This window comes from Erinaceus europaeus, chromosome 1 (assembly GCF_950295315.1).
Source record: "Erinaceus europaeus chromosome 1, mEriEur2.1, whole genome shotgun sequence".
NCBI classification, from domain to species: domain Eukaryota; kingdom Metazoa; phylum Chordata; class Mammalia; order Eulipotyphla; family Erinaceidae; genus Erinaceus; species Erinaceus europaeus.
Genome location: NC_080162.1, coordinates 187,989,797 through 188,014,975, shown reverse-complemented (window position 1 = coordinate 188,014,975; position 25,179 = coordinate 187,989,797). Strand labels below are relative to the sequence as shown.

At 42.3% G+C, this 25,179-nt stretch overlaps 1 protein-coding gene across 3 annotated transcripts in view; it reads right to left on the bottom strand.

Annotated features, from left to right (window-relative positions):
* The window catches only part of ARMC1 (armadillo repeat containing 1), a 28,364-nt gene extending 3,706 nt beyond the window's left edge, over positions 1 to 24,658 (bottom strand). The window contains exons 1-5 of one of the 3 annotated variants that reach the window (XM_060200825.1): positions 24,438 to 24,658; positions 19,012 to 19,088; positions 18,347 to 18,539; positions 15,551 to 15,642; positions 8,462 to 8,651 (exon numbers count right to left, since the gene is read on the bottom strand). In XM_060200825.1, the coding sequence (XP_060056808.1) occupies positions 8,462 to 8,651; positions 15,551 to 15,642; positions 18,347 to 18,529 (465 nt within the window). In that variant the 5' untranslated portion in view covers positions 18,530 to 18,539; positions 19,012 to 19,088; positions 24,438 to 24,658. Of the gene's footprint in view, positions 1 to 8,461; positions 8,652 to 15,550; positions 15,643 to 18,346; positions 18,568 to 19,011; positions 19,089 to 24,437 lie in introns of all 3 variants that reach the window. The other 2 variants (XM_060200831.1, XM_007526915.3) reach the window with 2 other exon arrangements.
* Positions 24,659 to 25,179: the final 521 nt, after the last annotated feature.

Genomic DNA, 25,179 nt, shown 5'->3' with positions numbered 1-25,179 from the left:
ATTACTGTGGTGAGGGTGACAACAAAAGAGGAAGAAAATGTCCCATATGTGTACTGCTGTTATTTGAGGGAACTGAGGAAGGCACTTAATACTTAATAACAGAACAGTAATCCCTGATAGATATTTCCAACTCTTATCATTAGTTTAAAACTTCTTAATCAGAAAGATGTGATCCAATGTTAATTTCAATCTTAAAGAGAATACAATATTATAGAAAAGTGCTGAAAAGCAGAGGTTGTTCTAATCCAAAAGCATCTATCAAAAAACCACAAAACTCAAGTATCCAACAGCAAATGAACAGTTAAAGCTGTGATTACCCATCCATCCATCCATCCACTTGTTGGTATCTTCTAATTCTGCTTTTAAAAACCCCTTCTGTTTCATTTGGTTTAAATCCCCCCTGCTTAACACTGCATTCTATTTACATAACCACTGTATTCTATTTACATAACCACTGCCATCTATTTACATAAATCACTTTTACATTTACATAAAGCACCACCTTCCCTCCAGGGCATTGGTGGTTTTAGTGGTAGAATTCTCACCTGCTCCACCCCCTCTCCTTGTCACACCCTGATCCTCTCCTTGTCACACCCTGATCTTCCACCAGTCACTTTTCTCTCCACCCTCTCTATGTCACATCCTGTTCACACCCTACTTGGGAAATATATATAAAGACAACATTGTTTAGTTAGTTGTTAGTTTAGTCTAGCTTGGTATAGATTGTGCTATGTCCTGCATGAATAAAGAGATACTGCCTACAGCTCAACCATGAGTCCCTGGTCGTCTGTCTCCCGTCAGTGAAGCTCAGCCCGACATCCACTCATCCATCCATCCATCCCATCATCCATCCAATCTTTAATACTACCCAGCTATAATAAATGATGATACTTGGATGTCATCATTTCTTGGACTTGGATGAAAAAGGGGACACTGGGTCCAGGCAGTGGTGCAGTGGGTTAAGCACGCATGGCACAAAAGCACAAGGGCCAGCGTAAGGAAGGATCCCAGTCTGAGCCCCCAGCTCCCCACCTGCAGGGGGGTTGCTTCACAAGTGGTGAAGCAGGTCTGCAGGTATCAATCTTTCTCTCCCCCTCTGTCAATTTCTCTCTATCCTATCCAACAACGACAGCATAAGGAAGGATCCCAGTCTGAGCCCCCGGCTCCCTACCTGCAGGGGGGTTGCTTCACAAGTGATGAAGTAGGTCTGCAGGTATCAACCTTTCTCTACCCCTCTGTCAATTTCTCTCTGTCCTATCCAACAACGACAGCAATAATAGCAACAATAATAACAACGACGATAAGCAACAAGGGCAACAAAAGGGAAAAAGTAGCCTCCAGGATCAGTGGATTCAGAGTGCAGGCACCGAGCCCCAGCAATAACCCTGGAGGCAAAAAAGAGAAAAGAAGATGGGGGCAATTGTGTACAGATGTAGACAGACAGCTATAGAGATGATGGTTAATCCATGTCTGCAACCTTGGGGGAACCATGGTGGCTTGCAATGGAGGGATCAGGGATTCTGAACTCTGGTAGTGGGAACAGTGTGCCTCTGTGACATGTCATTTTGAAATCAACACTGAATCACTAATAAAAAAATAAAGAAAGAAATGATGACATTTTCCATGAGATGGAACTGGAGGGGACCATACTAAGTGAAGTCAGCCACAGAATAACAGATGATCTCACTCACAGGTGGAATCTAAGAAATCAAGCAAGGGACAGCACAGGATAGTACTTCGATGTCCTGTGGCATAGTTACAGACCCGGGAACTAAGAAGGAAGCGGAGGTGCTGAAAGGACAGTGCGGATCAAGGGCCCTGTGCTGGACGAGGGTAACTGGTGGTGAGTGAAGTGTACTGCACACCCACCTTGGGCAAGTGTGGACAGCAACAGCCCTGTACATTATTATTTCCTAAAGAAAGCGGCAATGAAGTTGAAAGGAAAAGGTTATGTTCACTTGCTGTGTGTGAAAGAACAAAGCACCCCTTCGGCCAGAGGTGGGATCTGACTGTAGCTGCGTGGACGCAACTCTTGTGCTTACCACTGATCTCTGCAGCCTATTTAGTTTGGTACAGCCTACTTCCAAACTCCACTATCCAAAATTAATCGATTCTTTGTTTTGGCCCTGAGTAGATTAGCTTCATCACTTCAGCCATCACAACCATGTAGCACCATAGGCATATATCTGTAGTATCAATAGATACAACTATCTTGTTAAACAATCATCTCAAACAAAAGATCCAGAGAGAAAATGGGTTAAAAATAAATACATTTTCGGGAGTCGGGCGGTAGTGCAGTGGGTTAAGCGCATGTGGCGCGAGGCTCAAGGACCGCCATAAAGATCCTGGTTCCAGTCCCCAGCTCCCCACCTGCAAGAGTCACTTCACAGGCGGTGAAGCAGGTCTGCAGGTGTCTGTCTGTCACTCCCCCTCTGTCTTCCCCTCCTCTCTCCACTTCTCTCTGTCCTATCCAACAAGGATGACATCAATAACAACAGTAATAACTACAACAACAAAAAGACAAGGGCAAAAAAGGGAAAATATTTTTTAAAAGTTTAAAAAAATAAATACATTTTCTCTTCATCACCTTCTCTTAAGTCTAGCCCACATATCAAATCACTGTCTCTAAATTGTCCTGTTTCTGTATGAAGACCAGCTTCTAGTGGCCAAAAAAGTGGCTGAATAATGATGCACGTGATTTGTCTGGGTGAGGTCCTGAGTTTGATTCTCTGTACTAAAAGTTACTGAATATGCCAGAGTGATGCTTTGGTTCTCTCTGGGTCATTAGAATAAGTAAATGGTAGGGAGGACAAAGATAACATAATGGTTACACAGAGACTCTAAAGCCCGACACTCCAAAGCTCCAGGTTCAATCCTCATACCACCATAAATCAGAGCTGAGTAGTGCTCTGGAACAAAACAAAACAAAAAAGTAAATCTTTAAAAATCTTTTTAAAAATTCTGATTTAGTACTTATGAGTCAAGAACATGAACATGCAACTGATCCCATTTCTGAATCACAACCTAAGAAGCATAGCCTGTTCTAGTCTCCTCTTGAGTAAGTATTATTCCTACATCCTTCAATCTTACATCACTGCTTATTTTTCTACTTAAACCATTTTCTCACTTCTGCATTTCAACACTACGCAGGCAAGGATTTGGGACACAGTGGGGTATGGGAGCTCAAGCACAAAGACGACCATACAGTGCGCTGATCTGAAAAGTTCTGTTAAGGGCTCTGGCTTATGTAAAGCCCCTTCAGACAAAAGAAGTCAGATACGTGCACATTTATCTCTTTCACTTATCCAGTTAATACTGAGCAAACTTGAAAATAAAGAAGTCTGTAGAGCACGTGCAACATGAAAATTAGGAAATGACTGCTTTAATCTGATTTCTTATTTTAAATAAGAATACAAACGTGTAAACAACTTGCCTTTCTCTCACAGGCAAAGAACTGGGCATTAAATTCCAACTATACTTAACAATGAGAAACCAGATGCTCAAAGTCAATGCTTCTTTATTTTGATACAAATTAACATATTTTCTTTTTTTAAGCACCTTTACTAATTTGATAGAGACAGCCAGAAACCGAGAGGGATGGGGGGGGGGGGTTAGCGAGGGAGAGAGACAGAGAGACACCTGCAACACTGCTTCACCACTCGCAAAGCTTTCCCCCTGCAGTTGGGGACTAGGGACTTGAACTTGGGTCCTTGCGAATTGTAACATGTGTGCTCAACCAGGTACACCACCACCCGGCCCCCAAATTAACATATTTTCAACATGGGCAGTGTATGTTGTGTAGGTAGAGTGGGGGGTGGAGTTTCAAGTCCAAGTTCTAATCTTATAATAGACTCGAGAGTCAATGGGGCAAATAGAATAAAAATTAGCCACGAAAGTTGAAGAACCTACTGAAACACAATTATCAATGTTTGGCTGGGGGAATCATAAGATGATAAAGTTAGGAACTGGGCAAGGAAGTGGCTGGGTTGAGATTAACTGCCTGGCAACAAGGAGAAATGTGTGTTATGTGCTTTGGGAGGGTGTGTGTGTTGCTGTGGCATAGGTGTCAATGGAAAGCATAAACAGTAGTGTCTCTAATGTCTAACAGTGGCATGGCGGCATCATTTGCGGATGAATAAATAAAGCAAGAGAAAAATATGCTTTCAAAAATCCAAAATCAGGGATAATTTTCTAGAAGTCCTGATACATACAATAAGATAATGTATACTGCCTTCCTTACTGGTGTAAGTAGGTTTCTGTGTATAACTATCCAAGGTAGTAGTTAAGACTGAGGCTCTGAATGCAGACACACAGAGAGCCTGCTTGCAAATCCCATCTTTTCTAACTGTGTGACCCTGTAAAGCTACTTAAATTTGTAGTGTTTTAGTCTTCCTATCTGCAAACTGGGCTATCTTATTTTGTGAATCAGTATTAAATCATTAGTAATACTACTACTAATCAAGATTCCCTTTCCCCATCCTTTACTTTATCAACAATTACCATTCAGCTTCCTGGCACCATTTATTGACCAGCCTACCTCTTCCTTTCTCACTAGTGTCTGATAGTTCTTTTATCATTTGCTAAGTTTTAATAGGATAGGATCTGCTTTGAGCACTCTTTCAATTTTTTTTAATCAACACAGCATTGTTGTAATTTGAGGAATGTGTGTTTTATTATCTACAGAACACATCTTTTTTCATTACAAAAGTATATTTTTAGTTGTTGGTGATCCTTTATGCCTTGAAACTTATGACTCCTTCCCCTAAGAACAATATTCATTTGTTACTTTCCTCAAATTCCTTTTTTCATTTCCTTTATTTATTTATTTTGCCTCCAGTGTTATTGCTGGGGCTCTGGAATCTACTGCTCCTGGAGGCGATATTTTTTTTCTCTTTGTTGCCCTTGTTTGATCCTTGTTATCGTTGTTGGATAGGGCTGAGAGAAATGGAGAGAGGAGGGGAAGACAGAGAGGGGGAGAGAAAAAGACACCTGCAGACCTGCTTCACCGCCTGTGAAGTTAACTCCCCTGAAGGTGGGGAGCCAGGGACTCGAACCAGGATCCTTATGCTGGTCCTTGGGCTTTACACCACCTGTGCTTAACTCGCCATGCTACTGCCTGACCCCCTTCATTTCCTTTATTTTGTAGAGACAGAGAGAAACTAAGAAAGAATTGGGAGAGAGAAAGAGACACCTGCAGCACTGCTCATAATACCTCCCTCTCTGCAGGTGGGAATCGGGGGGCTTGAACCGTGGTCTTAGTGCATAATATCAATGTAGACACTCAGCCGGGTTGCCACCCACTCTCCAGCCTCTGAGGGCTGCAGTTTTAAATAGAAGATTTTAGAGAAGTCCCTTGGGGAAACAGGAAGGAATTTGCAGAAAGTAACAAATGAAAAGTGGTGGGCTCCTCACAGAGGTACCAAGTCCTAGTGATTACCCTTAGGGGGGTACCCAGACATATAATCCCACCATCTCACTTCTTGGTAACCCCATCTATCTTCCCTTTATTTTTCTCCACAAAACGTATCACTTCTGATACACCAGATTACCTCTGACATACTACACAGCCTAGCTTATTGTCTATTTCAACTTGGAGCTTGATGAGAGCAAACTGTAGTATTTACAACACATTTTGTTTGCTTTGCTCACTGCTATACCCTTGGGGCCTAAAATAGTGCCTAACACATACCAGGTGTCAGCCTATGTTAATTACATTATAGTCTGCTAGAGTTAGCCTGCTAATATTTATTTAGGATGTAAGGCAATTACCTCCTACAATAAATTAGTTTATGTTTTGTTGGTTTGTTAGCTTTAAGTAGAAACTTTATTACTCATAGTCATTAAAATTAAACAGATGGTATTTGAAGAGTTTATGTATCTTAAAATCTTCTACTCAAGTTATTTACATCTGTCAGAACTTAACTTTCTAGAAACTTTAGGATCACATAGCCCTATTTTCACTAAGATAAATGTTAATTCATTTGTCAATGCGGAAAAGACACAAATGAAAAGCTCTCCTCCTTTACTCATGGCTTGGTTCGAAGTCTGGGGCTAGGGAGATAGCATAATGGTTACACAAAAGACCTTCATGCCTTGCACTCTGAATTCCCAGGTTCAAGCTCCAGCACCACTGTAAGTTAGAGCTGAGCAGTGCTCTGGAGAGAAGGAAATGAATTCTAAATCCTAATATTGCCCCCAATATCAAAACTCAGAAAAGCTGTCAATAATCTAATGCTGCAAACCCGGCACAGCTAAGAAGAAAAATGCCATCTACCAGTTGCCTCCACTAAGTATGTGCAGTTGTGCAGCTTAGTCCTGTTCAAGAGAACTTCAAGGAGACTTCCAGTTCTAGTCAACGTGGAGTAGCAAGGACCAGATTTACATTACAGGATTAAGTTACTAAAAACAGAGAGAAAGGGGAGTCGGACGGTAGCTCAGTGGGTTAAGTGCATGTGGTGCGAAGCACAAGAACCGGCATAAGGATGAGGGTTCGAGCCCCTGGCTCCCCACCTGCAGGGGCGTCGCTTCACAGGTGGTGAAGCAGGTCTGCAGGTGTCTATCTTTCTCTCCCCCTTCTGCCTTCCCCTCCTCTCTCCATTTCTCTCTGTCCTATCCAACAACAACGACATCAACAACAACAATAGTAACTACAACAATAAAAAACAAGGGCAGCAAAAGGGTAAATAAATATTTTTTAAAAAATTAAAAAAAAACAGATAAAATGGCTGGGTGGTAGTACACCCAGTTGAATGCACATGACACATGTGGAAGGACCTGGGTTTGAGACCCCAGTTTCCTCCACCTGTAGGGGGAAAGCTCTGTGAGGGTGAAGCAGTGCTGCAGGTGCCTCTCTGCCTCTGTCTCTCTATCTCCCCCTTCCTTCTAGATTTCTGGCTATCTCTACACACACACACACACACACCAATGGTTTCCATACATAGGAAAATGAGCCTCCATGAAAAAGGAAAAAAACAAAACACTAAGTTCCCAACTATGGCATACTGGCTAAATAGTTCCCAGGCTGCATTTAGAATGGGAGAACTCTGGCAGAACCAGTAGTCTGGCTGAATACAGGGGAAAAAAGTTGAAAATTCATATGGAAATCAAGATTACCACAATTAATTCACAGGGCAGACCACAGGCATGGGTAGAGCTACACAAAGGTCACACAGAGAGAAAGATACAGCATTGGGTGTAGTAAGTTCCCTTGATGATTCAGTTAGAGAGAAAAGCTACACGAAGAAACAGCCTGAGGCTGGGTAAAGAACTAGAGAGGAAGAACAATCTCCCTTTCAGGGAAATTGTAGGGCAGGAAACACTTCAAGTTCCCTTTAGTCATAGTGGAACAAAATGGATCCTGATCTCCTTGGAATATGGGTAGAATACCCAGAAATATAGAAAAAGTCACTCCTAGATTAAAGCATGCTGTGGCCCTGCCTAACAAGGCTTAGGACAAGTCTCAAAAAATCCAACTGCAGATAACAACCTACCCAGAACAAATCACAGTAAAACTAAAAACCTTTGCACTGAACTATGTTATGGGGGTCGGGAGCACAGGACTTGCTGGTCAGAAACCCTACGCTCAGTTCCTAGCACCACTGTAAGACAGAGCAGAGAGGTGCTTTGGTGCCTCTCTCTCTTTGTCCTCCCACTAAGATAAATTATATCGTTAATATTCATTAAGATAAATTATAAAAACAAATATATGCCCTACCCAACAATATAATGTCTGCAATGTCTGAAATCCAACAAGAAAATCACCAGACATGCAAAGAAGCAAGAAAAGAAACTATGCTTAGAAAAGCCAATCTATAAAAACATTCAGAAAAAAACAGAAGACTGAGGGCTGAGGAGAGAGCTTGAGGCTCTGAAGTCCCAGGTTTAATCCTTGGCACTGTCATAAACCAGAGCTGAGCAGTGTTCTGGTTCAGGTCTTTTTCTACTACTAATTTCTAATTTGCTTCTCACTGTGCTGAAAGAACATGCTTTGCATGGCTTTAATTCTTTCAGATCATTAGGACTTGCTCTATGGCCCACAACCTAGTCTATCTTGGAAAGCATTCCATACTCACATGTATACTAACTAGCGTGTTGAGTGAGACCGTTGATAAAATAAACCAACTGGCTGTATTCTGAGTCTTAATCTTTATCACTACTGATTTTCTATACAATCATTCTAAGAGAATAGAGTTGAAATCCCCTGTTGTAATTGTGGACTTCTTTTGTTTTTTGCATTTATGTCAGTTTCTGCTTCATCAATTTTGAAATTCTATTGTTCGAAGATTTTAAATTATGTCCTAAGATTAACTGGCCCCTTTAGCACAAAACACCCCCTTCGTTAGCTTATACTGAGTGACAGAACTCATTCTTGAGCGCTGCTCGGTGACATGGAAGAAACCACTTAGTTAACAAGCACTCCCTTTGCACCCTGTGGTCTGTGTCTATTCAGAAGTAGTCTCACTGTGTCGTCGAGGCCGTCTACATGCAGCACCACCGTTCTGGCGCGCTTGTTTGTCGTTCCCAGGAAGAACTGGGCTTTCCTTCGGCGCGAATTCATTTCATTGAAGCTATCCCCATCTGCCACGCCGGAAGACTGAAGAATGTCATAGATTTCAGAGGCCAGCAGTTTTGTTTCCCCTGGAGTTGTAGTCCTTGAGAAGAAATGCATAGAAATTAACAAAGAAATCCTGTCACTTCTAGTGATTCTGTAATTCTATTTTTCATCTTTGAGGAGCCTATTGACTGGCTGACTGACTGGCTCAGGGGCTGAGGCCTTGCATTATGTGTGATTTCACCACTCTGGGACGCTTTTTTATGGAGGGAGAGAGGTGACAGCACCGGAGCTTCTTTCAATATGAAAGGAAATTAGATGACAGTGGTTTCCTAGAAGTGGAGATTTCCTTGTGCCAGCTTTGCTTAAGCCCGCCCTTTCCCCAGCCTATTTCACATAAATACTCTCTTTCCCAGAGCTTCTGGGGAGAGTAGCTATACACAAAACTTTCATACCTGAGGCCAGAGGGGTTCAGGTTCGATCCCTGGCACCCCACTACTGGTGTCGCTAGCTCATTTAAATAAAATTTGGCCTGGGAGGTTCGGCATTGGACTCTTGAGCACGAAGTACCAAGTTAGAGGCCCAATATCACATATGCCACATGGTATCTTCTCTCTATCTCACAAATGAATAAATCTTTTTATTGTCATCAAAAATAAGATAAACAAAGTAAGAAATTAAGTGCAAAACAACTACCAAAAGTTTTTGCTCATATGTGGAAAAGAGGTCATTGAAACACCAGAACTTGAAAAAAAAAAAAAAGTGACTGAATTGTCTGTTAAGACTTTGTGAGAACTGGGGGGGGGGGGGGGGTGTTCACAGAGCTTTGTTAGTGTCCGTAATCTTTTTTTGTTTGTTTGTCTTGTTTTTTGTTTTTGTTTTTGCCTCCAGGTTTATTGCTGGTGCTCAGTGCCTGCACCACGAGCCCACAGCTCCTGGAGGCTATTTTTTCCCTTTTGTTGCCCTTGTTTTATCTTTATTGTGGTTATTATTATTGTTGTTGTTGTTATTGATGTCATCATTGTTGGATAGGACAGAGAGAAATGGAGAGAGGAGGGGAAGACAGATAGACACCTGCAGACCTGCTTCACCGCTTGTGAAGTGAACCCCCTGCAGGTGGGGAGCCGGGGACTTGAACCGGGATCCTTGAACTGGTTCTTGTACTTTGCGCCATGATGTGCGCTTAACCTGCTGCGCTACCTCCGGACCCCCAGTGTGTGTAATCTTATACTCTTGTAAACCACTATTAAATCACTAGTAAAACATATTTTAAAAGAATGTTCTGAATGATATCAGTGTCTGATACTGAAGGATCTGAAGAGAGCGGTTTGTTGCTGGAACTTTGCTTTATAAGATCTGGTAACAGTAAAGCTGTTTTCATCTACTGTTCTGGATCTGCACAGCTGGAAGAATGAAGACTAAGAACTAAGGGCTGTGTAAAACCCAGGGTTCAAGCTCCCAGCCCCACCTATAGGGAGGCTGTTTCACGAGCAGCAGAAATAGTGCTGCAGTTGTCCCTTTTCCCCTTAGCTCCCCTCTCCCTCTCAATTTTCTTTTCCCCCTCCAGGGTTATTGCTGGGGCTTGGTGCCTGCACTACGAATCCACTGTTCCTGAAGGCTATTTTTTCCCTTTTGTTGCCCTTGTTATTGTTGTTGTTACCATTGTTGGATAGGACAGAGAGAAATGGAGAGAGGAGGGGAAGACAGAGAGTGGGAAAGAAAGACACCTGCAGACCTGCTTCACCACCTGTGAAGTGACCCCCCCTGCAGGTGGGAGCCGGAGGCTAGAACCAGGATCCTTATGCCTGTCCTTGTGCTTTGTGTCATGTGCACTTAACCTGCTGTACTACCGCCCAGCCCCCTCCCTCTCAATTTGTCTCTATCTAAATAAATAAATAAAATATTGCAGAAAAAGAAAAAAAGCATCAAGGGCTGGGGACAAAGCATAATGGTTATACAAAAGGCATTCATGCCTGGGGTACCAAAGGTCCTAAGTTCTATCCCTAGCACCACCACAAAGGAGAGATGAGCAGTGCTCCAGTTAGGGGGGGAAAAAAAAGGAAGATAGCATAGGAGTTATGCTAACAGACTCTCATGCTTGAGGCTCTGAGGCCCCAGGTTCAATCCCCTATTCCATAAGCCAGAGCTGAACAGTGCTCTGGTAAAAAACAAACAAACAAACAAAAAAACCTGAAAGACTTTTTTCCCCTTCCTGCTGGTATCTAACATATCAAGGACCAGCAAAAGAATTTGCAAGTGCAGCAGGTGGTACAGTGGCCAGAGCTCTGGACTTAAAACAAGCATGATCGCACCAAAGTAAAAGACTCTGGGGTGGGTGGGTGGGGAGAATATAGGTCCATGAAGGATAATAGAGGACCTAGTAGCGGTTGTGTTGTCATATGGGAAACTGGGGAATGTTATGCATGTACAAACTATTGTATTTACTGTTGAATGTAAAACATTAATTCCCCAATAAAGAAATTAAAAAAATTAAAAAACAAACATGAAGTCTTAATTTTAACTGCTAGCATCACATGTGTCAGAGCAATGCTCTAGTTCTTCCTGATGTTCCTAAAAATAAATTAATGAAACATGAGGGCTGGGGAGATGGCATGATGGTACTGAAAAAGACTTTTAGGCCAGAACCTCTTAGGTCCCAGCACAATTAATAAAACTTAAAATAACAATAAATTTTAAAATAAATTAAAAGACAATAGGGCTGGGAAAACAGCTCTCTTGGATAGGGAACTACCTTGACATGTGCACAACCCACACGTGAGCTCAGGTCTGCGCCCACACCTTGAAGACACTTTGCTGCCATGCTTTCTCCTCTACTTCCATCCCTACTCCAATTGGAAGTCAGTCACAGTGGCAAAGTCCCAAAAATAACAAACAAATGAAATGAAAGAACGTGACTTTAAAACAAACAAAAATAAACAGATAAATAATAATTTTCATTCTGAATATAAGTACATCTTCTTATTGCCCATAAACATAGGGTTCATTTCTTGCTATCAACACCTCATATTATCCATAAAAACCAGGGAGTCGGGCGGTAGCGCAGCGGGTTAAGCGCATGTGGCGCAAAGCGCAAGGACCAGCGAAAGGATCCCAGTTCGAGCCCCTGGCTCCCCACTTGCAGGGGAGTCACTTCACAGGTAGTGAAGCAGGTCTGCAGGTGTCTGTCTTTCTCTCCCCCTCTGTCTTCCCCTCCTCTCTCCATTTCTCTGTCCTATCCAACAACAATTACATCAGTAATAATAACTATGACAATAAAACAACAAGGGCAACAAAAAGGGAATAAATAAATAAAACAGATGTGGCCAAGGAGGCTGTTCAGCAGATAAAGTGGTGGGTTCTCAAGCACAAGGTCACGATTTTGACCCCCAGCACGTGTGCCCAAGTGATACTCTAGCTTTCCCCCACTCACACGGTAATTAAAAAAAAAAAAAACTTAAAAAAAAGATTGCCACAGGGGTCGCACTAAGCACATGGCGTAAAGTGCAAGGACCAACGTAAGGATCCCCACCTGCAGGGGAGTTGCTTCACAGGAGATGAAGCAGATCTGCAGGTGTCTCTCTTTCTCTCCCCCTATCTTCCCCACCTCTCTCCATTTCTCTCTGTCCTATCCAACAACGATGACATCAACAACAATAATAATAATTACTACAACAACAAAACAAGGGCAACAAAAGGGAAAATTAAAAAAAAAAAAAAAGATTGCCACATGCTTCATCAAAGTAATGAGTAAAGACTTTGCTGTTAACTTTTCCCCCTTAAAACAAGTCAATTTTAATAGTCACGGGTCTCTGTCTGAAGATGGGAACTGGCTCTTCCCAAGCTGTTGCAGACCAGCCACAACAAACTGAACAGTGATGACGAAGGGAAACAGACGACAGATGTCTGATAGACGTTTGTACAGCAATCCCATCTAGCGCAGAAGGACGAGAAATTGTGCCCAAGTGACAACAGCTGTCTTGTAATTCATTATTTCCCTGGTAAAACATTAAAAAAACAATGTTGGGAGAATACAGGTCCAAGAAGGATGACAGAGAACCTAGTGAGGGTTGTTTTGTTATATGGAAAACTGAGAAATGTTATGCATGTACAAATGATTCCCCAATAAAGAAATTAAAAAAAAAAAGTCAGTACAAAAAAATGTCACTGGATTCTTTTTGATCATAGCAGCTAGGTGGCAGCAGCCGCCGCTTCAAAAGGACTCCTCTACTATTAACTTTTTAAAGACTTCATGTCTTCTTTTAGGAACTGGTTTCTGTTTTTTTTTTTTTTTTTTTTGGACAGAGACAGAGAAATGGAGAGGGGAAGGAGGGGACAGAGAGCGAGAGAGACAGAGAGACACCTGCAGCCCTGCTTCAACACTCGTGAAGCTTTCCCCCCTGCAGGTGGGGACTGGGGGCTTGAACATGGGTCCTTGCGCACTGTAATGTGAGTGCTTCACCAGGCACACCACCCACCCAGCCCCTTGTTTGTATTTTTCTGTGTTGTTTGCTAAGAGTAAACACTCCTATAATATATGCAATCCAGAAAATCAGTTCTTATTTTTTAAAGCAAAACAACCTTAGTTTAAAAAGGGTTCTAAAAAAGTTAAGAGCTCTGTTTTAACCACAATTAAATTGAAGGCTGGAGAACTACAGCTTTTGGTCCAAAGCTATCTATTTAATATTATCTACAGCAGCTTTGACTCACAAGAGCAGATCTGACTAGTTTCAATGGAGACTGTATGGCTCACAGCATTACCAATATACTTGATAGTTAGTTTTTCTGGTTTTTTTTCTTTTTTTTGCTATTTTTCCCCTTTTGTTGCCCTTTTTGTTTATCATTGTTATCATTGTCACCATTGCTATTGGATAGGACAGAGAAAAATTGAGAAAGGGAAGACAGAGAGGGGGACAGAAAGATAGATACTTGCAGACCTGCTTCACAACCTATGAAGCTACCCCCTGCAGGGAGGGAGCCGTGGGCTCGAACCAGGATCCTTAGGCAGGTCCTTATGCTTTGCACCTGTTTTCCTACCTCTCTTATCACCCCATTCCTCTATTTCTGGCTGCCTCTATCCACTAAATAAAGAAGAGAAAATTAAATAAAGAAGAGAGAAAAAAAAAAAAAAGCAAAGATGAGTGGAGCAAAGGCAAGTGATTCGGGAGGTGGCACAATGGGTAAGGCACCGGACTCTTAAGCATGAGTTCAATCCCTGGCAACACAAGTACCAGAGTGATGTCAGGTTCTTTCTCTCTCCTCTTATCATCCCTCATGAATAAATAAAGTATTTTTAAAAAGTAAAGTTAAGAGAAAGAAAAAATAAATAATGAGGGGGTCAGGTAGTGGCACACCTGGTTGGGTGCAAATGTTATAATGCACAGGGACCCAGGTTCCGGCCCCTGGTCCCCACATGCGGGGCTGGGGATGGAGGCCTTCAAGAGCAGTGAACCAGTGCTGTGGGTGCATCTTTCTTTTTCCTCCCTATCTCCCTCTTGCCCCTCAATTTCTGTCTATTCAATAAAGAAATAAATATATGAATTTTTTTTTCTTAATGAGGGGCTGGTAGGTAGCTCAGGGGATAGCATTAGAGCACATGACTAATCACGTATGAGAGCTGGCATGACCTGAGAGCACCATACCAACAAAGCGACACAGATGACGGAGTGGTGTTTAGTGACGCTCCCTCTGCCTCTCCCTCCCTAAGAATATGTAATCTGTAAGTGGGCTAGAGAAGCTGCTTGGTGGTATCTCATGTGTGAAGCTCTCAATTCATTTACCAGAACCTTAGTTAAAAAAAAAAAGTGGGGGGTCGGGCGGTAATGCAGTGGGTTAAGCGCACTGGCGCCAAGCACAAGAACCAGCGTAAGGATCCCAGTTGGAGCCCCCAGCTCCCCACCTGCAGTGGTGTCGCTTCACAAGTGGTGAAGCGGGTCTGCAGGTGTCTATTTTTCTCTCCCCCTGTCTTCCCCTCCTCTCTCCATTTCTCTGTCCTATCCAACAACGACGACGTCAACAACAATAATAACTACAACAACAATAAAAAACAAGGGCAACAAAAGGGAAAATAATTGTCCAAGAAAAATCTCCCCTTTTAGTTGCTATATAACTGTTGAAGTTTCTTTTGTGTAAAAACAGAATGAAGTAGCAAAAGAATATCATACTATATAAGAGATCCTCAAATGTTGCTCATTAGTTAAGAAAAGCTAACTCCAGTCAACACTAAACATTAGTGGGAACTTCCTATAATGAAATATGACATGTCTTCAAACACGGTCAGTCACCTATGTTGTTCTACTAAACAATCAATGTTTATAATTTTTACAAAATTTCATGTAACAGAAATTTCTCATTTTAAAAAGCATTCATAGATGCACTGCTAGCCAACTTTCTCTTTATTTTGTAATCACCAGGGCTTCATTGCTTTGACTCAACTTTTTCAGATGGAGAGAGACTAAGAGACGGAGACACCAAAACACAGACACTCCCCCAGAGTGCAGTGGGGGGCGGGGGAGGGGTCAGGTTCAAGCCTGAGCTGCACAGATGACAAAGTAGGCACAATATCCAGGTGAGTGGTCTTGCTGGTCCTTAACCAAGCATTTTCAATAAGATCTGAAGGGCCAGGCTCAAGCCCCTGGTTTCTACCTGCAGAGAGAAGCTTCCCAGTGGTGTAAAGCAGTGTTGCAGCTGTCCTATCTTTTTGCCTCTGTTCCTCATGCTCTATTAAGATCCACAAAATACCCACCACCAAAGTTCTGTATCCCCGTTCCCCTACTTCCCAGAGACAGCCACCACAGTTCAAATTTGAGGAATTTTCAAAAGGACTATTATAAAGGCAATACTCAAGAATAATCCAAATTTCCCATTAGAACACTCCTGATCATATTATCTATAAACATATACCTTTATATCAGAATAAAAGTTTAGTGAAACCACATTAGCTATCAATATACATTTAGCAAGGTCAAGTTTTATACTGCATTAGGACACTGCTGTACTTACTTCTGAATGACATTTTGCAAGCTTAGCATCATACCCAGCTCTCCTTTCATCTTTTCTCTGTTAGCACGGCATTCTGCCAAATATCGAAGTGCCTACAGCAGAACAGTAATAGGTTAGTTTACATGTGCAAACTATTCAGAATTAAGCCCACTGTTAACTAGAAGAAGAAAAAGGAACAGTAGGTTTTTGTTCTTAGAAGCAAGATCTGAACTATCTAGAAACTTCTTTAGATGTAGTAATCAGAGCAGTACTCCTTTCAGGGGCACTGACTAAATATGCTACTTGAAATGGATCCCATTTTATCTGCAAAGTCAAAAGGAGGTTGGTCTGGCATTATTTTCACTTCATCTTGACAAGGATACAAGGCACTGTTATTTCTTTTATGAAGTTTATGTAGTACTCTTAGTCACTATTATTTCCTAAGATGTATTTTATATATTAAATAAATGGTTGAGCCATCATTTCATTTTTTAAGAGGTGTGTGTGTGTGTCTGCATGCAAGGACAAAAGCATCACTCTGGTACATGAAGTGCCAGGGATCAAACTAAGAACCTCATACTACTAGATTCAATGCTCTAGTCACTGTATCACCTCTTGCTTGGGTCACCTTTTCTTTCCTTCCTACCTATTTTTCTTCCTTTCTTTCTTTCTTCATACTTATTTTATCAGGTGTGTGTGGGAGAAGGGAAGAAGAGAGAGAAACAGAGAGAGTGAGAAAGCGGTACCAAGAATTGAACTCAGGATGTCACGAAGTACTCATGCAACCAGCTGAGGTACTAAAATAGCCACTAAAATCTTTTCTTTCTAGAAAGCAAAAAAATTATTCTGTGAGTAAAATTAAGTTTCCATGGGAGCTTTTCTTTTAAGCTTTAAAGAAAAAAAAATTAAAACAAATTATTTCCTTCCCATGCTGCTTCTCTGGGGATTTCATTTAACTGTTCCCCCATACGCACAAACACTGCTGTCATCTACAGGTCACCTACAGAGAAGGCAGAGATAGAGAGGGACACAGACACCTGCAGTGTGGATACTGCTCACGAGCTTTCTCCCTGCAGTTGAGAATGGGGTCTTGGGGGCCAGCTAGTGACTCACCTAGTTAAGAGCATACATTATAGAGCACAAGTACCGAGTTCAAGCCCCTGGTCCCTGCCTGCAGGGAGGAAGCTTCACAAGTGGTAAAATAGGGTTATACGTGTCTCTTTCCCTCTCTCTTATCTCCTCCTCCCCTCTCAGTCTCTTTCTGTCTCTATCCAGTAATATATAAAAAGACTAAAATAATAATTTTTTTTTTTGCCTCCAGGGTTATTGCTGGGCTCAGTGCCTGCACCATGAATCCACTGCTCTTGGAGCCCATTTTTTCCCCCTTTTGTTGCCGTTGTTGTTGTAGCCTTGTTGTGGTTATTACTGTTATTGTTGATATCGTTCGTTGTTGAATAGGACAGAGAGAAATGGAGAGAGGAGGGAAAGACATAGAGGGGGAGAGAAAGACAGACACCTGCAGACCTGCTTCAACACCTGTGAAGCAACTTCCCTGCAGGTGGGGAGCTGGGGGCTCCACCTGGGTCCTTACTTGCACCACATGCGCTTAACCTGCTGCACTACCGCCCAACCCCCAGTAATAGTAAATCTTTAAAAAAGAGAGACTGGGGTCTTGAACCTGGGTCTTTGTACATGGCAATCTCTATTCAACTGGGTGCACCACCACCCTGCCCCTAAAACTTCCATAACAAAAACACTTGAGAAAATTAATGTAACAAAAAATTTTAATTGTCTTTTACTTAAATATTCATGATAAATTCTTATTTAGTCTAGCTTCACACAAAAATAAGTTAATGATTTTCTTTAATGAAAACAGATCTTTTGGGTTGCTGGAAAGGTCATGATACATTTTTGCATAAAAAACATGGAAGGGGGGCAGACGGTGGTGTATGCATTGACTGCACACATTTCTTCCCACCCTCCCCCCCCCTTTTTTTTTTTTTACCAAAGCACTGATGGCTTAGCTCTGGCATATGGTGGTGTGGAGGACTGAAACTGGGACTTCAAAGCCTCAGGCATAAGAGTCTCTTTGTATAGCCATTATATTACCTCTCTTGCTCAATAGTTTTTTTCTCCTTTCTTTCTCTCTTTCTTTCTAAGATTTATTGTATTTGCTACAGATGAAAACGTTTCACATGAAACAGAGAGAAGCCAGAGCATCACTCTGGTAAATGAGGCAGGCATGAAGTCCAAAGTTCTGCTAGTTGATCTGATTCACTCCCCACCCCCCCCCGACCTGCTTCTTTTCTTAGGCAAAACAAGATTTTATTGATTGATGACAGAGAAAGAGATCCTGAGCATACATGCGCTCAGCTGTGTGTGTCACGGCTTGGCCTTGGATTACTTTTCCTCAAGAAATTATCACATCCTGGATTTGCCTAATGTCCCTATCTTGTTCTTCAACAAGTTTCTCTATTTCCCATATATTTCTCATAACAGGATGGTGTCTTCTATATTATTTGCTATGATCCTATATCTTTTCCTCTCCTTTACTTATCTTTCTTTCCCATCTCACTAAAAATAAATGCCACAAAGATCTATTGACAAATAAATAGAATGTGGCATATCCATACAATGAATTATTTATTATTCAGTCATAGAAGAAATTAAGTGTTGGCCCATGCTGCAATACATATAAACACTGAAAACACTGTGCCAGTTAAGCCGTCACCAGGACCATATATATGACTCTATTTACATACAAACCATAAGTGCATTTTTGCAGGAATGAGACTGAAATTACCAGAAGCAACTTACAAGCAGAGCTGAATGAACCACAGGGGGGTTAGGATGGTCCATGAACAAAATAAGGCCAGGCAGGCATCCTTGATCCTGGACAATGGCCCTTCTATTAAGTGGGTCTGCGGCTAGATCCCGGAGCTGGTTCACCACAGAGAGAGCATCAGGTTCTTCACTCATGGTGGAGGAGGAAGAATTCATCTTCTATAGCCTACACACGAACAAGATCTTGTTAAATTCTGTAGAAATAAATAATCAGGAGTTTTAACACCTTTAGAAAGAAACAGATGACTATGAATCATAACAAAGCTAAGAAGTGGCAACTCCACAGTTTGAGAAAAGTAAAAGGAACATAAGAAACTTAAAAAAAAAAAAAAGGTATTTGTGTGCACACTTTAAAGAACATATGCCACTGTTAGTATTTCAATAATTTCCTTTTAGCAACATCTATTTTAACACTGAAGTCACGATAAACAAGATCTTCATGGTTTCAGTTTGTAACCTCTGCAATTCTTTCACTGTGCTTTCTCTAGAATGTTTCTGGAGCCTAAGACAAGTACGTCAGGGAACAGTTTACACCTTTTTCCTTCTTCATGTGCGAACAGAAACGAGTATACTGGGTCAACAAATAATGAAATTCCCTAGGGAAAAGGTGAAAGTCAAAGAAGGCTAAGACAGCTCACCTAGGGGCCCCTGCACAGGGGAATCTTCAATGCTATGATGTCTCTTCCTATCTCTGTTTCTATCTGGAAAAGTCAGCCTGAAGTAGCACAAAGCACCAAGCACCGGTGAGAACAAAGAAAGGGAAAGAAAGGAGAAAGGGAGGGAAGGAGGAAAGGAAATGTGAACAAAGAAGTAAAAAAGAATAACTCATTCTATATCCCAAGTTTGTGAAATTTGGGAGATAACTGAATCCAGGCAAACCTCTCCATCTCTGAATGAGCTATATTCAGAATACTGAAACTGAATTTGAGATGAGTCATTTGACAGACAAAACAATCAAAGAGAAGTTAAATAACTTGTCCCAATAAGATAAGCATTGTAAGATAGAACTGGGCTAAAGTCTTTTTCCACTATTTCCTAAACTGACACAACAATCTTCCTACTTCCCATTCCGTTCTTTTCAATCTGGATCATTTTTTCCCCCTCATAAGAGTAAACAGTAAACGCTGCCCCAGAAGACAGCCAGAACACTGGACTCACAGGCATGAGGTCTTGAGTCCAACCCCCAGTATCCCATGTGCCAGAGTGATGCTCTGGTTCCCTCATCCTCTTTCTCAATAACAATACATACACCCAGGAAGGAGGAGGGGGATGTAAGCAGTATAGGGTATCTGGACATTACTCACCTGGTGAAGAACACACTTTCCCAAGCTCAAGCCTCCCACCACCACATGAGAGCATCATGTGCAACAGAAGTTTAACCAAGAAATGGAACACTTTTGTGGTGTTTCTCTCCTCTTTTTCTCTCCCCATCTCTATATGGAATTGGGGGTGAGAGTTCTCCCCAAGAACAGAGGAACAGCAGGAAACAAGCCCCAGAAGCAACAACAACAAAAAGTAAACAGTGTGATTTCTAAGTTGTAACATATTACACACAAAAAAGTCAAAGAAACAAGGAACAATCTTCAAATAAGTTTAAAAAAATAGTCAAAATACACTGTATACTTATTATTATTGGAAATATAAAGCTGTAATACTAAAAAAAAAAAAAGATTTATTTCATAGGAGAAAGAAGAGGGGAGAGTGTACTACGGAGCATCACTCGGTCACATGTGATGCTGGAAATCAAACTCAAGAGCTCATGCTTGTTGAGTCGAGAATTCTATCACCGTGCCACTTCCTGGACTGCAATTATTTGTGTGTGCATGCAATGATTCATTTAGATAATTAATTATGAAAGAGAGAAAAAAAGAGCATCACACTGGCACATCTAATGCCAGAGATTGAACTCAGGACTTCATGCTTTTAAGTCCAAAGCTCTAACCACTAAGCTACCCCCAGGGCCAGTGATTAGTTCTTTTGTTATTGTCACCAAAGCTTCACTGATCCAACTTTTTCAAATTGAAAGAAACAGAATAGGAAAAACACTACAGCACAAAAGCTTCCTAGTAATTTTTTTTTTCGGGGAGAGGTAGATAGCATAGTGGTTATGCAAAGAGACTCTCAGGATTGAGGCTCTGAAGTCCCCATACCACCCTAAGCCAGAACTGAGTAGAGCTCCTGTAATTTTTTTTTCAAGCCGGCTGGCAACCAAACACAAAACAGAAGACTCAGAAAAACAGGACTCTAACAAGAAGGTACCTTGCCGGTAATGTTCTCAAAATACAGTTACTATGGCAATAAAAATGAATGTTAACAAAGGCAGTAGAGATTGAATATAAAGAGTTAAGACAAAAAGGTTCAGGGGCATATTACCTCTTGGGTATATCTATTATCAGGATCCTGAATATTTCTGTTTACAAATCAATTCACACATAACCTTTATGCACTGTCAACCCACACAAATTCTATCTAAAAAGGAATCTGCAAAATCAGTCATAAGCTTGGGAGTCGGGCAGTAGCACAGTCGGTTAAGCGCATGTGGCACAAAGCGCAAGGACCGGCATAAGGATCCTGGTTCTAGCCCCCGGCTCCCACCTGCAGGGGAGTCACTTCACAGGTGGTGAAGCAGGTCTGCAGGTGTCTATCTTTCTCTCCCCGTCTTCCCCTCCTCTCTCCATTTCTCTCTGTCCTATCCAACAGTGACAATATCAATAACAACAACAACAATAAAAAAGGGGATAAATAAATAAATATTAAAAATCAGTCATAAGCTCAATGACTCGAGTCCAGTCACAGTTAAGAACCAAATAGCTGCACCCAGAGAGGTGGTCCGGGGGTAGAACAAAGCACTTGCAAGTCTAAGTGGGGCTAACTTTTCTTTATAGAGTTAATAACTAATAACTAGTGATAACTAATGAGAGAGAGAGAGAGAGAGAGAGAGAGAAAAGGAAGAACACATAGTATCACTCCAATACATGTAGAGACAGAATTCAGGACTTCACGTTTGAGAGCCCAACACTTTATCCACTGCGCCACCTTCAAGCCACTAAGTACTGATTTTATACTGCTACAAAATTAATACACTATAATATGAGCTGGAGAGACAGAATAATGGTTCTACAAAAGACTTTCATGCCTGAGGCTCTGAGGTCCCAGAATCAATCCCCATCACTACTATCAGCCAGAGCTGAGCAGTGCTCTGGTATTTTTCTCTTTTACTAAAAATAAACCATAAAAATAAAATATGGGGGGAAAAAAAGGAACAAACTGCAATAAAACCACTAACAGTAATGAAATCTATTCCTTCCTTCCAAAGAGGCTGATTGGAATTTCTCGATCAATGGGACACATGGGAAGAGGGGTTTGGTAAGGAGCTTGTGCACAGCTTGCCTAAGAAGTTTTTACTTCAGCAGCAGTACTTAACATTTCCTTAAACTGAGACTTATTACTGATATATATATTATGTATTTGCCACCAGGGTTACTGCTGGAGTTCAGTGCCTGCACTATGAATCCACTGCTCCTGGAGGCTATTTTTTTCCCTTTTGTTGCCATTGTTGTTTTATCGTTGTTGTGGTCATTATTACTGTTGTTATTGCTGTCGCTGCTGTTGGATAGGACAGAGAGAAGTCGAGAAAGGGGGGAAAGACACCTGCCCTGCAGACCTGCTTCACCGCTCGTAAAGCAACCCCCCTGCAGGTGGGGAGCCTTGGGCTTGAACCAGGATCCTTATGCCGGTCCTTGAGCTTCGTGCCATGAGCGCTTAAGTCGTTGCGCTACTGCCCCCCGGTATTTTTAAAATCAGTACCTGATAAATTGTAAGTTTAAATTAAGACAATGAGTTATCCCCAAACTTTTTAAAATTTATTTATTCCCTTCTGTTGCCCTTGTTGTTTTATTGTTGTAGTTATTATTGTTGTTGATGTCGTCATTGATGGACAGGACAGAGAGAAATGGAGAAAGGAGGGGAAGACAGAGAGGGGGAGAGAAAGACAGACACCTGCAGACCTGCTTCACCGCCTGTGAAGCGACTTCCCGCAGGTGGGGAGCCGGAGCTCGAACCAAGATCCTTACATATGTCCTTGTACTTTGCACCACGTAAGCTTACTGCACCGAGCTACCGTCCGACTCCCCTCCCCAAACTTTAACAAGCACTCTGATCAATTAAGAGATCTTAATTAAAAAGTTGATTCTAATTCAGTGGGTGGGGTGATGTCAGAGTGCAGGTCCAACAAGTTCCCAACTGAAGCCTGATTTGCTGATCAAGGAACCAACCACATTTTGACAAGCTAAGTGGCTACAGATGCCTTGGTTTTTCTTTCAGTCAAGATTTACTGTTCTGAGGCCAGGTGGTGGCACACTGAATTGAGCGCACATGTTACAGTGAGCAAGGACACAGGTTCAAGTCTGCATTCCCCACCTATATGGAGTAGTAGGTGAGCTTCATGAACAGTGAAGCAGTGCTGCTGGTCTCTCTCTCTCCCACTTTATTCCCCTCTCCTCTTTCAATTTCTCTGTCTCTTCAAAACAAATAAAAAATGAATTTTAAAAAAATTAAAGGATTTATTAAGTCATCTCAAATAATGCTTCACTTTTCATTTACTAATAGTTGTAAAATACACGTAATCTAAATCCACATTTGGTCAACAGCATTTTAAAAATTAAGCGGCAGGGAGTCGGGTGGTAGCGCAGTGGGTTAAGCGCACTTGGCGCAAAGCGCAAGGACCGGCAAAAGGATCCAGGTTCGAGCCCCCAGCTCCCCACCTGCAGGATAGTCACTTCACAGGCGGTGAAGCAGGTCTGCAGGTGTCTCTCTTTCTCTCCCCCTTTGTCTCCCCTCCTCTCTCCATTTCCCTCTGTCCTATCCAACAACGACAGCAATGACAACAGTAATAATAACGACAACAAGGGCAACAAAAGGGAAAAAATAGCCTCCAGGAGCAGGGGATCCATAGTGCAGGCAGTGAGCCCCAGCAATAATCCTGGAGGCAAAATAATATTAAAAATTAAATTAAATTAACCTGCATTGGGGCCAGGTGGTGGCGCACCTAGTTGAGTGCATATGTTATAATGTGGAAAGACCCAGGTTCGAGCCCCTGGTCCCCATCCACAGGGGAAAAGCTTTGCGAGTGGTGAAGCAGTGTTGCTGGTGTCTCGCTTTCCATCATCCCTTCCCTCTAGATTTCTGGCTGTCTCTATCCAATAAATAAAGATAATAAAATTAAAAAACAAAACCACAGAACTTTAAAAAATATACTAGCATGCATTAAGATCAGATCTAGCTTTATTTTACTTATTATTATTTTTTGGAGACTGTGAGACATTGAGAGGGAAGGGGAGATTGGGTGAGAGACACCTGCAGCACCGATTCAGTGCGAAGCATCTACCCCCCCCACCCCGCGCGTGCGCAGGCGCTTATTTCTTATTAGTGACTAAGTGCAACTACCTCCTTTGAAGCCCCGTTTTCTTTAAAATAATTCTGCGTGGCTATCAGAATCAAAGAACATAAGGAATTGGGATGACTACGCTGTGAATTACCCCCCAAAAAGAACCACCTATGCTCCTGTGGGTCCTTCTATCCCATTGGGGGTACATCCTGCAGAAGAAGTCAGCGCACGACCAAGAAAGGAATCGCGAACAGTACCAACACCATCACCTCACACCCGCCCCCGCCGCCGCCGCCAAGAACCGGGTTTTTACAAAAATTCAGAACTCTCCATACTGGTCTCTCCTGAAGATAAACACATGTGAGGCCTTCCTGTTCCCAGCAGACACAGGTGGCACAGAACTAACAGAATTAACCAAAGGACCACCGGGGAGGGGGGGGGATGAGAGATGACACGACATCCATTAAGACGAACGTGCATAAGAATCGGACCTGCTGGAGACCGAGAGGTAAGCAAGGCTCATCCGTTCCCGGGCACAAGGGCACCGAAGGCAGGAAGGCTGCGGGCGGGACGCCTCGCAGAGTCTGACAGCAAGGCTGGCACAGCGCCCCGGCCCGGCCGCTCGCAGAGGCCTCGGCCGCACCGCCGCTTTGTCTGCCGCCCCTGGACTCTACTTACCGCTCCGGAGCTTTAGGCGGCCAGAGCCTGCCGCACCATCAGGGCCACACCGACCCACACAGAGGAAGTCTGGGGGCGCGAAGCGGGCTCGTCCGTTCTCAGCTGCGGCCTCTGGGGATGCGGAACGACCAGGCTAAAAACTCTAGAAGGCAAAGTACGAGGGCGCTGGCGCGGAAAGACTGCCCAGTGTCTCCCCCATGACCCTACCACCTCCGCCGCGTTTGCTATCCCATTGGCTGGTACCATTCCAATGTGAGGAAGAGATAACCAATAGTCGGAGGTCTTTTTAGACTAGCGCGCTCATTGGTGATCTAAGGAAATGCTCTAAGTGTTGAATGGAAAGATCCAATGAGAACCCAGGAGTAACAAATTGGACCAAAGGACTCGCCGTCCGCGAAGCAGCAGGAAACATTTCATTTGTTGCAATGAAATCCTTAATCGCTTTCGCGATTACGACTCCCTGGAGTCCCCAAACTGGGAAATACTCTCTACTAAGGTATTCAAGGAATTAAAAAAAAAATTGTCTTTTTTTTCTCGAGAAACTCATCTAATAAAGCGGTTACATATTTGGTTTACTTCTAAAAAAGTCTTGAGTCTTTATTAGAAGTTAACACTACGTTAGGGTTTCTTGGATTTTATTATCAGTGTTTTTGTTTCAGTAGTCACTTCTTTTGGAAACGGTCTTACATTAGTCTGGTAAGAGACTTCTTTTTTTTTTTTTTTTTAATATTTATTTTCTTTA